General features: G+C 39.0%; 1 protein-coding gene across 2 annotated transcripts; it reads left to right on the plus strand.

The window, feature by feature from the left end:
* The first annotated feature begins 279 nt into the window (after window positions 1-279).
* LOC107726100 (dual specificity tyrosine-phosphorylation-regulated kinase 1A-like) lies at window positions 280-10,358 on the plus strand. 2 transcript variants are annotated; one of them, XM_016535588.1, is made up of 11 exons: window positions 280-293; window positions 5,987-6,183; window positions 6,410-6,502; window positions 6,742-6,930; window positions 7,197-7,344; window positions 7,447-7,733; window positions 7,832-7,978; window positions 8,828-8,968; window positions 9,087-9,390; window positions 9,500-9,624; window positions 9,711-10,358. In XM_016535588.1, the coding sequence occupies exons 2-11, from the start codon at window positions 6,064-6,066 to the stop codon at window positions 10,299-10,301; spliced, it is 2,145 nt and encodes a 714-aa protein (XP_016391074.1). In that variant the 5' UTR covers window positions 280-293; window positions 5,987-6,063; the 3' UTR covers window positions 10,302-10,358. The 2 variants fall into 2 exon arrangements, with proteins under 2 accessions (XP_016391074.1, XP_016391073.1); XM_016535587.1 differs by lacking the exon at window positions 280-293 and adding an exon at window positions 1,622-1,832.
* Window positions 10,359-13,421: the final 3,063 nt, after the last annotated feature.

The raw sequence follows: 13,421 nt of genomic DNA on the forward strand, positions 1-13,421 counted from the left end.
CCGAGTGCTAGCTGGTTAGCCGCGTTAGTTAAAGTCACTGAGAAAGAGCGCTAACTAGCCGCTAACCATAACTTCACCACTTACAAACCATGATTAATGCACAAATAAGATCTGACATGGGCAAAAACGCATTGGAAAGACGCTGTTTTACCTGTCAGTCGAAATAGGAAGGCATTTAGCCCCGTCTGGCTCAATACATTAGGGGTGTCTCATCGGAAGCAGCGTAGAGAAACTGGATCAGTTGCCTCACTTTACTGGATCTGGGACTTTAAATGAAGATCACACCATCAAAGGTGAGTATTTGAGATTTGTAGAGATCTAAGTGAATCTTGTGGCCTTTGTAGGTTTGTTTCCAAACCGCTTGTTTGGTAACGTTAGAAGCTACAGGCTAGGTTGATTTGGCCTAGATGGCTAGCCGATTAATAACTTTCCTCACGTTAACGTAGTTAGCGATCTTTGTTCATGCACCAGATAGCTCATCCGATCATCAGCGTCTGCTTTTACACTCCCCAAGCCCCAGTAGTGAGCATTTGTAGAGGTTTTAGGACAGTCTGTTAGTCGTTTAACAGGCAACCCAGTGTAGCTTCGCTAGGTCAGACTGCCGGAGCAAATGTGTGTGTATGTGGGTTTGCTCAGCCTACGATTTTATATATAACTACCCGCAGAAATCTGCCAGCTGGTGATTACAGAAGTGTATCATCACATCACTCTGATGGGAGTGTTTGGCTGGTAGTGGAGGTGATGATGATGATGATGATGATGATGAAGCCCCATGTCTAGCGTGTTGTCAGTTAGCCATCAGGCTGGTTTCCTGTCGGGGGAGGGGGGCTGACATTAGCCAAGGATGTGATGCCTAACCATAGTTATCCAGCAAACATTGCTCAGTCATGTAGTACGGGTTTAGACTTTAGCGTGACGATGGAGACGTTAAACGAGTCCGATCGAGCCCGATGAATGGCTAAGCCAGCTAGAGAGGTAAGGTCCGCTTTACATGTCACTGTCACTCAGTTTACCTCTGGTTAGTTTGCTCAGTGTTCAAGGGTTTTTCTCAAGTTATTTATAGTTAATGTGAAGGAATGGATGGCACGCTGCTCAGATTTGTATTTGTTAGTCTGTGTAAAGAAATGCTTTCGTCTTTTTCAGATGGATAATGGTCTCTGACCAGGTAAATACAGGACAGGTTGTCAGATTCCCCCTCAGTGTCACCTGAAGGTTCAGCTTTGGTGATGTTTTATACATAATAAAAGTACAGCTGATACAGATGAATTATGCACAGAGAAATGTCTCATCAAAAATAGGGTCGTGGTTTGTTGCTTCTGTTTGCCTCAGGTAAACTTTATTCTGGAAGTTCATAGGTAGATCTGTGTCAGATGCCATCTTTTTTTGTCCATCACTTCCTCCCACAGCAGTCTAAAAGTGTGATTGACAGTGGTCCTAGTTTAACAGGGGCTTTTTGTTCTTTCCTGTGATGCAGTTTATTAGTTGTTTTGTACAAACCTTATTTCAGTCACACTAGAAGAATAAGTCTCATGCATTTAGCTGGATATGCAGGAATGGGCCTACATGCACAAAAGGACCAGGATCTGTACTGTCGCGTACACTTTTCTTTTTACCACCACTTACAAACCATGATTAATGCACAAATAAGATCTGACATGGGCAAAAACGCATTGGAAAGACGCTGTTTTACCTGTCAGTCGAAATAGGAAGGCATTTAGCCCCGTCTGGCTCAATACATTAGGGGTGTCTCATCGGAAGCAGCGTAGAGAAACTGGATCAGTTGCCTCACTTTACTGGATCTGGGACTTTAAATGAAGATCACACCATCAAAGGTGAGTATTTGACATTTGTAGAGGTCTAAGTGAATCGTATGGCCTTTGTTAGTTTGTTTACAAACCGCTTGTTTGCTAGAAGCTACAGGCTAGGTTGATTTGGCCTAGATGGCTAGCCGATTAATAACTTTCCTCACGTTAACGTAGTTAGCGATCTTTGTTCATGCACCAGATAGCTCATCCGATCATCAGCGTCTGCTTTTACACTCCCCAAGCCCCAGTAGTGAGCATTTGTAGAGGTTTTAGGACAGTCTGTTAGTCGTTTAACAGGCAACCCAGTGTAGCTTCGCTAGGTCAGACTGCCGGAGCAAATGTGTGTGTATGTGGGTTTGCTCAGCCTACGATTTTATATATAACTACCCGCAGAAATCTGCCAGCTGGTGATTACAGAAGTGTATCATCACATCACTCTGATGGGAGTGTTTGGCTGGTAGTGGAGGTGATGATGATGATGATGATGATGATGAAGCCCCATGTCTAGCGTGTTGTCAGTTAGCCATCAGGCTGGTTTCCTGTCGGGGGAGGGGGGCTGACATTAGCCAAGGATGTGATGCCTAACCATAGTTATCCAGCAAACATTGCTCAGTCATGTAGTACGGGTTTAGACTTTAGCGTGACGATGGAGACGTTAAACGAGTCCGATCGAGCCCGATGAATGGCTAAGCCAGCTAGAGAGGTAAGGTCCGCTTTACATGTCACTGTCACTCAGTTTACCTCTGGTTAGTTTGCTCAGTGTTCAAGGGTTTTTCTCAAGTTATTTATAGTTAATGTGAAGGAATGGATGGCACGCTGCTCAGATTTGTATTTGTTAGTCTGTGTAAAGAAATGCTTTCGTCTTTTTCAGATGGATAATGGTCTCTGACCAGGTAAATACAGGACAGGTTGTCAGATTCCCCCTCAGTGTCACCTGAAGGTTCAGCTTTGGTGATGTTTTATACATAATAAAAGTACAGCTGATACAGATGAATTATGCACAGAGAAATGTCTCATCAAAAATAGGGTCGTGGTTTGTTGCTTCTGTTTGCCTCAGGTAAACTTTATTCTGGAAGTTCATAGGTAGATCTGTGTCAGATGCCATCTTTTTTTGTCCATCACTTCCTCCCACAGCAGTCTAAAAGTGTGATTGACAGTGGTCCTAGTTTAACAGGGGCTTTTTGTTCTTTCCTGTGATGCAGTTTATTAGTTGTTTTGTACAAACCTTATTTCAGTCACACTAGAAGAATAAGTCTCATGCATTTAGCTGGATATGCAGGAATGGGCCTACATGCACAAAAGGACCAGGATCTGTACTGTCGCGTACACTTTTCTTTTTACACTCCATGCACAGTCCAGTATCCCTTTTCTTTCCATCTTATTGACATTGTTTTGGCGTTTCAGTGGTGCTGAAATCCAGCTGATCTCCTGTAGTGTTATTTCAGGGCTTGTTTTTTATTAGCTGTTTAGAAATTAGTCAGAACATTTTGATTAATTATAACTTTATGTAACCTAGGGAAATTTTAATGGGGGGAAATGTTATTTTTTCAACACTTAAGTATGTTTTGTTAAATTAGGCAAAGTTCTGTAGTAGTTGTGAACTTAGGCTTACTTGTAGAAATATGAATTCAGTGTTATCCAAGTTTTAATAAAGCGATTGGATAATAAAGTACAAATGCATGCTTTACATGCTCAGTTTTGAGATGAGTTGTAATTTCTATAAATTGTTCCTTTTTTTATTGTGATATTTGTTCATCAAAGTTTATTTGCAGCCCTTCTATTCATGTAGGACTCTAAGGAACGTTTGAAATGTGGGAAGATAAGTTAACACTTATTGCAAGTGAATCAAACATTTTACAGCTAATTAAGGTGAAATTAAATTATACTGGAAATCATACATCCAGGTTAGCTGTTTGCATCTGTTCTTGTTTTGAAGCAGAAGCTGTTGTGCAGTTATGCACGTCTTACTTTATTGATTCCTTTGGTAGTATTTGTCAAATTAAGTACTCGTCACTGTGTAAAATGATGGTTAAAGTTGTTCATTGTTTATCATGGCTGCATTTAGTCACTTTGACATGAGTTTGAAGTGGGATATCTAGTCGGTAGCAAAAAAACAACAAACTGTTTTCTTTTTTGTGGCTTAGTCATAACTTGGGTAAAGTTTGTCTCTGTTTGCTGTACCTACTTTTTTGTTCTTGTGCTCCACACCAAATAAGTGGAATAATTTCTGGGACATGTAACACATTTTAACTTTGAATTTTGAGAAGGTGTCACTGTCACTCTTAAAAGTCATAAATTACACGGAGCTGACCCACTATTACACTATAAGTAAGGAACAGTTGTGTTACAGAGCTTTATTATAAATTGGAAAATGTTTGATGGAAAGCCATAATTGTTCTTGTTGCATGTGCATTCAACATGTTTGGCATTGCTGTGAGAAGGTCATTTAATGATCACAGTCCCTTGCTGTGCTGTAGTCAAGGGAATTTATTGCATGTTTGGTGTTTACCTGGCCTGACAATAACCAGACATGCCATGAAATTAAATTAATTGAAAAAGATAAATTAAATGTCAAAAGCTCCTGAGGATAATTTATTATTATTTGGTTATTACAAAACGTATATCACTAGTTTTTGCTAGTGTTATTAAAAACAAATCTTATAATTAATTAATTAATATTATTTTTACTTGATTTCATCCCTTGAAACAGGATAATCACAGATCAGTAAACAGAAAAAAACTAATATCATATTCCTTGTTGTGTTTTTGTAGTTTAATCCGATTCAGAAATAAAATATCAATCTGAGTAGTACTCATGTAAAATGAGTGACACAGAATGGTGAAATGCACCTCAGAGGGTTATATTTAATGTTTATATTTGCAAAGCCTTGTTCACATATTTTGTATGTTACCAACTTTATAATTTTTAATACAGGCCTATAAATTCGTATTTCTTCTTTGAGTTATAAAGGCTGCTTATAAATCACAAAAAACAGAACTAGATATGCAGTAAGAGCATCTTCTGTGGTACAGAATGTAATGTTTCTGTTTGTACTGTGACATACATCAGTTTTTCTCTTGGTGAACTGCATGCAGTCCTTGACAACATGAATCATCAAGCCCATATTGAGAAATATGCCTTAGCAAAACAAAAAATACAAGCATCTCAATGATATTTTACTGTACCTTTTTAAAAATATATAATAAATTTAAAATGTTTATGTTGGTAAATTAATGTAAAAATGTGTTATTATTTCATAGGCTTTTGTCCTGAAAATCGTTTGAGGATGTAGAAGTGTTTCCATCCTCTGATATTTTGTGGATCACATGAATTCTTTGCCCTGCCTTAGTTAGGTCAGCTGAATCATTCTCTGCTCCTACACCATGAGTGGGGGCTGCTATTTTGCTGTCAGGCTCCAATGTGTTGGATGCTTCATCTAAGTGTGCCAAAGTTCAATTTTATTTCTTGTTTATTTCTTGTTTTCTTATTGGAAAATGGGAGCAGCTCTGCCCTGGCAACAAAAGTAGGCTATTTGCATACTCTTCTGTGATTGGCTTGAACATTGATGGGCTTGCCAAATCACACTGTATCTTCTTGGTGATAGGCTATGCTAATTAGGTGCTGTTGCTGGGATTCTGAATAGTGGTGGGATTCTGTGTGGCTGTGGTGCATTGTGTTGCCTGGCAAGAGATGCTGATATATGAGCAAGCTCCTTATAATTATCACAATTTACAGCTAAAAAAGGACAGATTTCTGACCAAAAATTTTGTACTTGACATGAAATTTGCACTGTAGTCTTTTCTCTTTTTATTTAGAAATTGAGAAGAGATGTTTTTTTTGTTTTTTTTTAATTTCTGTATAGTTATATTAAATGATTGTCTTTTTTTTATAGCTATGCTTTAATTGTTATTGCCTTTATTTTTCTGACATTCCTCTTACAGGAATGTTATATTCTGATAAACAAGATTAATAAATTCATAGATTTTTTTGTACATATGTTTATATTCACTTTCTGTCCTGTTGTGTTTTAGTTCTAGTGCTATGCTTCATTTTTGTTACATAATCTCAGAGATGGTTTTTCTCTCCTAAAACAGAGAAAGAGGTTTGCGGTTCAAAGGATCACAGGGAGAGAGGAGAATTTTGTTCTAACACACACTAATTTAGCTTAAATTTCCTCTAGGGGGAGAGACCTCAGCATGCAAACCCTCGTCTGTCCGGCTTGCACCCTCTCTTTCTTTCCATGCTGCTGGTCTTCAGATGGCTGCTCCCATGCCTCATTCGCACCAGCAGTACAGTGACTGTCACCAGCAGAGTACAGACCAGTCTGTCACTGTACTGCCATACAGTGATCAGACACAAGCACTCACTGCCAGCCAGGTACTGGATGCTCCGCTGCTGTTTATGCACTTAGTTTTTTTGCATTGTGAATAAACATGGATGAAGCACGCTCAGTTATTGCACTTTGTGAAATGAATACTTCCTGTTACTTTTCACTTAGCCTTGGATTATTTTACCTCTTAGTCAAAAGTATGTGAATTTCTTAAAAATAAATAAAAAATGTGTCACCTAGTAAATCCACGTGTTTCCCCTTCTTTTATTGCAGAGGCACATGCCCCAGTGCTTTCGTGACCCCACTTTAGCTCCTTTAAGGAAGCTCTCCATAGACCTGATCAAAACCTACAAACACATCAATGAGGTAAAATGTCTTCGTTTTATTGCTATTCTCATCTATATTACGTTCCTTGCCATAGTACAGCATAAAATAAAACTAAAAATAATAGTAGTAAAGTACAAAATTAGGATACTAGATCATAAGTAGTCGTACCTCTGAAAAGTCTTTTAGGAAGTTTTCACACTAAGTTATGAGCGCAACAATGCTCAAGGATTTTTGAATTGAGACTAATGCTGTGAAACTTACTTGCTCTCCTGTATTAGGTGTATTATGCAAAAAAGAAACGACGGCATCAACAAGGTCAAAGTGAGGACTCCAGCCACAAGAAAGAAAGGAAAATCTTCAATGATGGCTACGACGATGAGAGCTATGACTACATTGTCAAGAATGGGGAAAAATGGATGGACCGCTATGAAATTGACTCTTTAATTGGAAAAGGGTCATTTGGTCAGGTATAATGTCTTGAGTTTTCTTCAATTGTTTTAAGGTTTATTTTTGAAAGGAAAAAAAAAATTCAAGATTTTAAATGTTAGGAAATTGGGACATTATCAGCTTTTGCCCTGATAAAATAGAGGCTAAATGATTGTTTTGGACTTTGAAAGCAAAATCCATGGATGGCAAAATGATGCATGGTGTAATTGCCATTTCAAAGTAGTTTTAATATCTTATAAGGAAACAAAAGTATTGTCTTATGTGAATGTAATTGGCACTTTTTTAGGTTGTAAAAGCTTACGACCGAGCTGAGCAAGAGTGGGTAGCAATTAAGATTATCAAGAACAAGAAGGCCTTTCTGAATCAAGCTCAAATTGAAGTACGGCTTCTCGAGCTCATGAACAAACATGACACAGAGATGAAATACTATATAGGTAAGCAGCCTGTTCAATTCTTTGATATCATTTCAATATCTTTGCATACAGTGCATTCTTTCAATTTTAAATATAAAAATCTAAATGTATTTCTTTTCTCAGTACACTTGAAACGGCACTTCATGTTCCGGAATCATCTTTGCTTAGTATTTGAAATGTTGTCATACAACCTGTATGACTTGTTACGGAATACGAACTTCAGAGGTGTCTCTTTGAATCTGACACGGAAGTTTGCCCAGCAATTGTGTACAGCACTACTGTTTCTCGCTACACCTGAGCTCAGCATCATCCACTGTGACCTAAAGCCAGAGAACATCCTGCTATGTAACCCCAAGAGAAGTGCCATCAAAATAGTGGACTTTGGGAGCTCCTGCCAACTGGGACAAAGGGTATTGTGAAGCGACTTATTTTTTGAATGTGAGGAAAGTGTGGATATTGTCACAGAATGCTTAGAGTAATTGATTACGTATTCCTCCTCCTCCATCAGATATATCAGTACATCCAGAGTCGATTCTACCGCTCCCCTGAAGTGTTATTGGGAATGCCGTATGACTTGGCCATAGACATGTGGTCTCTGGGATGTATTCTGGTGGAAATGCATACAGGAGAGCCTCTATTTAGTGGAGCCAATGAGGTAATGAGCTGTATGAGTTGATATTAATATTATTGATGATGATGATTATTATTATTATAACTAATGTTTCCCGTGTCCTTAAACACCATGAATACAAAGTTTTATGATTGACAACTACATTGATATGTGGGAATAAATCCCCTAAATTATTGTTTAAGGTGTGTACAGAATACAGGAGTTAAAACGGAATGTTATAGTAAAAAAAACATAGATAAAACAAACGGTCACACTTTATTTTAAGGTCCAATTCTCGCTACTAACAAACCATTAACTATGACATTTCCCTCAAACTGCAAATTTTCTGCTTATTTATAGTAAGATAGTTAAGTTTAGGTATTGGGTAGGATTAGGGATGTAGAATATGGTCATGCAGAATATGTGCTTTATAAGTACTAGTGCTGGGCAACGATTAATCACATCCAAAATAAAAGTTTTTGTGTACATAATATATGTGTGTGTACTGTGTATATTTATTATGTATATTTAAAGACATACAGTATATATTTAGAAAATATTTACATGTATATATTTATATTCATATAATTTATATTATGTATAAATATATTTAATATATAAGCATAACATATTTTTCTTAAATGTATATGTACATGCATGTGTGTATTTATATATACATAATAAATACAGTGTACACATATATTATGTGCACAAAAACTTTTATTTGGGATGCGATTAATCGCGATTAATTGTTGCCCAGCACTAATAAGTACTAATAAACAGCATATATATTATTAATAGGCATGCCAATAAGCAACTAGTTAATAGTGAGAATTGGTCCCTATACTAAAAGTGTTGCTTAACAAACTTATTCTTTAATCGAAACCCTATCAGGTGGACCAAATGAACAAAATTGTTGAAGTACTTGGGATCCCACCCAATCACATTATGGACCTAGCACCAAAAGCCAGGAAGTTCTTTGAGAAGTTGTCAGATGGGACATGGAGTATTAAGAAGACCAAAGATGGAAAAAGGGTACATGTTACTGATATTTTGAAGTACAATCACTATTGTGGGAATTTTGTTTTTATGCAGCTTTTGTGGGAATGCTTGTTATTGTTGCTAGAATGTCTTTCTGCTTTTCTGTGAGCAGTACAAACCTCCGGCATCTCGAAAGCTCCATGCCATCTTGGGAGTGGAATGTGGTGGACCAGGCGGTCGTCGGGCGGGAGAATCCGGCCACGCAGTAGCTGACTACTTGAAGTTCAAGGACCTCATTCTCAGAATGCTGGACTACGACCCCAAGACGCGAATTCAGCCCTACTATGCCCTCCAGCACAGTTTCTTCAAGAAGACGACGGATGAAGGAACCAATACAAGCAGTAGTGTGTCAACAAGTCCTGCACTTGAGCAGTCGCAGTCATCAGGGACCACTTCTAGTACATCCTCAAGCTCAGGTTCTACTACGATTTCATCTGTTCTGGTCTCTAAGCTCTTGGTTGTAACTGACTTGATAGTAGTGTGTTTCTCTGTAAAGCTTAACGCAGTTCATTTCCTCTGCTTCAGGAGGATCGTCTGGAACAAGCACCAGTGGCAGAGCAAGATCCGATCCAACTCACCACCATCGGCACAGCGGCGGGCATTTCAGCACAGCCATGCCAGCCATAGACTGTGACAACCTTTGCCCTCAGGTGAGCCCACCTGGTTGATCTTGTCAAGTAAAGCAATTCAAAGTTTGGCCTTCATGACTGAACAACGTTTTTCCTTGTTTGTGCAGGCGAGACAGCCTTATCATCCACCAGTAGTATGGCCTGGAATAGTAGGACCAGAACCTGTCACTGTAGAGACTCATCCAGTCCAGGAAACCACTTTTCATGTGCCCCCCAAGCATCCCAAGGCATTGCACCCCCATCACCACCATCATCACCACGGACAGGTCATAGCAACGCGACCACGGCCGCGACTCTACAACTCGCCCACCAACAGCGCCTCCACCCAGGATTCCATGGAGGTGGTGCACGGTCATCTGTCCATGACATCCCTGTCTTCCTCGGCATCCTCTTCCTCCACATCTTCCTCTTCCACAGGAAACCAAGGCAACCAGGCTTACCAGCTCCGCCAGCTTCCTGCCAACACCCTGGACTTTAGCCAAAACGGAAGTACGAGTATGAGTATGGGTTTGGGTGCCTTCTCAAATCCTCGCCAAGAGACTGGTATGGCTGGACATCCCACGTACCCTGTTGCCACAAACACAGGAACTGGTCACTTTATAGCAGAGGGACACCTGGGCATGAGACAAGGCATTGATAGGGAAGATTCTCCGATGACTGGAGTCTGTGTTCAGCAGAGCTCGATGGCCAGCTCATGACTTTACCTGAAATGGGTTTGTTTTTCTGTGTGAATTTTGTTTTTGTTTTTTGTTTTGTTCCGTGTATTTCCATCATTTTTACGTTGTCGATTTTCTAGATAAGTTCATAATGCAAATAACCATTGTGAAACTGAGACACCCATCTGCCGATTCACTCACCTGCATACAGAACTTATTTACCATCTGTTACACCGGAAACTAGGAGATTTGTTTTTATTTGTCCCTTTTTTCGTTTAATACAGTGAGCATTTCAGAGCTGTGAGCTGTCGTACAGCTTTTTATATGTAAAGCAATGCAAAACATTTGTTTAGTTCAAACAAGTGAAACATTGGACATTATAATTTGGCTGGTCGTTCTTTTATTTACCCTTTAAGTGAAACCTCTCTAAAGAGCTGTGTGTTTAAACCTGTAGCGTGTCAAGGAAGCAGTACTTGCAGTGATATTTCGTGTTGTCAGTATCGTGTAACTCTTCGAGAGGGGGCACATAAGCTGCGGAGCTCCGGGGGCAAGCGCTGGCCTAGCGGCGAGGAGGAGCTGGTGTTAGACAGGCAGGTGCAGTACTCTTCAGGCCTGGAGTCCTCCAGACCGGACGGCTTCGACTACGTACAGCAGCTGAGGAGCGACGAGGGGGGACAGATCCGGATCCAGGTGGATCTGGGGCTGTTGTCCAGAACCCTTTGGCCTTATGACTTTTGGACCTTGACTGAAAAGGAACTGGACTTTATCATTAAATAGAGATGATGGCTGTCCTCTGTTTTTAACATTTAAAGAGTCCTTAATTGGTTAGGGAAGGTGAATGAGAATGGTTATTCAGAGGCCTTTATTTAGCAAAGATTTCTCATTTAAGGGACTCCAAATCGCAGGGTCTTGCTCAAACGTCCCTAACATGACTTCCTAAAATTGCCGAAGTGGGATTTCACATAGAAGGTATTAATTCCCATTAATTGGCTTTTTCTTTTTTTCCCCTCTTTATTTCCCGTCAAGCATGTGGTTCCCATTGAAAAACATCTGCATATATTTGCCTCTTTGTGTTGAACACAGAAGATATGTAATGAGATTTATGTGACTGCCTTTTTTCTCCTCTTGAATTATGCTGTGAATTTTACACCAATTACTTTTTCTTCTTTATTACCGTCTTTCTTTCATTCTTTTGATATACCAAAGCAGTTGTTTTTATAGCACTAGGTGTATGTAAGAAATAATGTAGCAGTTCACCACTTCAGCCCAAGGTTCATCAAAGTCAATTTTAGTCTGTACACTCGATCTCAAACTGGAACTTTAGCTGAACTTCATGTTTTAATGGTAACGAAAACTGAAATTGGTTTAATATATGGATAAACCTCCCCGATTTGTTACATTTTTCATTTGTTTTTTCTGTCAAAGGGAGGGAAGGGACAGTTACTCTGCAGGCTACAGAGTAGCTGAGAGATCACAAATGATTCTGAGGAGAGAAAAGTGTTTTGTTTTGTATTTACCTGGTCTATCAGTCAGTGATGCTGCCTTTTATACCTAATTTGATGAACATGCTAATTTCTACCTTTTTAAATCTAAGTGGCTACTTAAATTTATTTATTCAGGCAGTCTACTGTAGCTACTATGACCTCTGAGTCTGAGTTGAGTTTGTTATCAAGTGATTGGTTGGATGTTTGCCTCAGATGTGCTATTCAAAGGGAAACTAGAGGTGACGCGCTGCCACACAGACACTGGGCACATGCATGTTGGTCTGAATAGGAAGTGTTTATAGTCACAATTCAGTCACTTTAAGGATAGCTGTGCTCACTCGAGGTTGCGAGCCCCCACCACCACCTAGCTTCTCACTTTAGGTCTCAATTCTTCAAAGGAACTGTTTGCTGCTTCTCTCGATCTAGCAGTTCTTCACAGACTGTGGGACACTACCCTGCCAGAAAGTGCGTGGTGTTCACAGTTGCAGATTTTCCTTTCGCAAAGACATCACTTTCAGCCAGAATCATGTTTGGTATAACTACAAATCTCACAACGGCTAGTGGTAATCGGAAAAACAAAGGTTTACCTGAATGTTAGCTTGATTTCAAAATGTTGCGTATATATATATATATATATATATATATTCGAGTGCAGTTTGCTGACGTTGACACAAACATTCCAAAAATTCAAAATCGAAAAATTTCAGAAACTTTTAAAGTGCAACTGTTTCAGCTGTCACTAAATGAGACCTGATTTAGTGCAGTTGTCATGAAATGCAGCCCCTTTTTAATAGTTGAAATAGAATTTATGTATATATTTATATTTTTTTAAATAAAGGAAGTATAGAACTCACTACATTGCTCCTGCTGGTATGTCAATTACATTGCCATGTGTTTGCTTCCCATTTTATTTTGTTATTTTTTAAAACCCCTTCTTGTTTTACTTGGTCATTGGACCAAATAGCTTTTAGTAAGAGGCATTTGCCATCACCAGGACAACATTAAAGGTAGGGCTTATAACTTGTACCGAAAGAATCTTTTCACAGGGTATGACGCATGTATGTCCACACTTTTTCTAATGCTCATGGTTTGCTAGGTCTGTTTCTCCCCCTTTCTCTTAAATGCATTCTAGGTAAATGTCATTTATACACAAGATCATGGATTTTAATTCAACATTCTTCTGCCGTTTGGATTGATTTTTATGTTTCTTTTCAGATTTTCTTGACCCTTTTCATGCAACATGCACTATATAATTGAACAGCATGGGGAAAGGATAAGTGTCCACAGATTGTAAGATCGTCAAGACTTTGCTGTGTATATGAAAATGCCCTTTGTATTATATTCAAACAGTCTTATGTATGATATATAAAAAGTAACCTAATTGACGCGTTCTTGGCTTTTTTTCTTCTTTTATTCCCTGGCTTGTTGCTTCAACACTACACCGGTCTAATTTAGAGGACTGTCTGTAACCAGCAACGTTAGTTCTCACAAGAACTTTACAAACGTGTTAAATTATTATTATTTTTTTTGTAGATTATCGAATAATACATATAAATGAATTAAAGGTTCCATTAAGTAAGTCTACGAAAAGTTCGATAGAAATTAGAGGATTAGCTTTTAACAGTGGTAATGTGAACATTAACGGTTTATGAGGCGGTATTTGCGCAATATGCTGCGC

Source organism: Sinocyclocheilus rhinocerous, unplaced genomic scaffold, assembly GCF_001515625.1.
Source record: "Sinocyclocheilus rhinocerous isolate Xijiao unplaced genomic scaffold, SAMN03320098_v1.1 scaffold816, whole genome shotgun sequence".
NCBI classification, from domain to species: Eukaryota; Metazoa; Chordata; class Actinopteri; order Cypriniformes; family Cyprinidae; genus Sinocyclocheilus; species Sinocyclocheilus rhinocerous.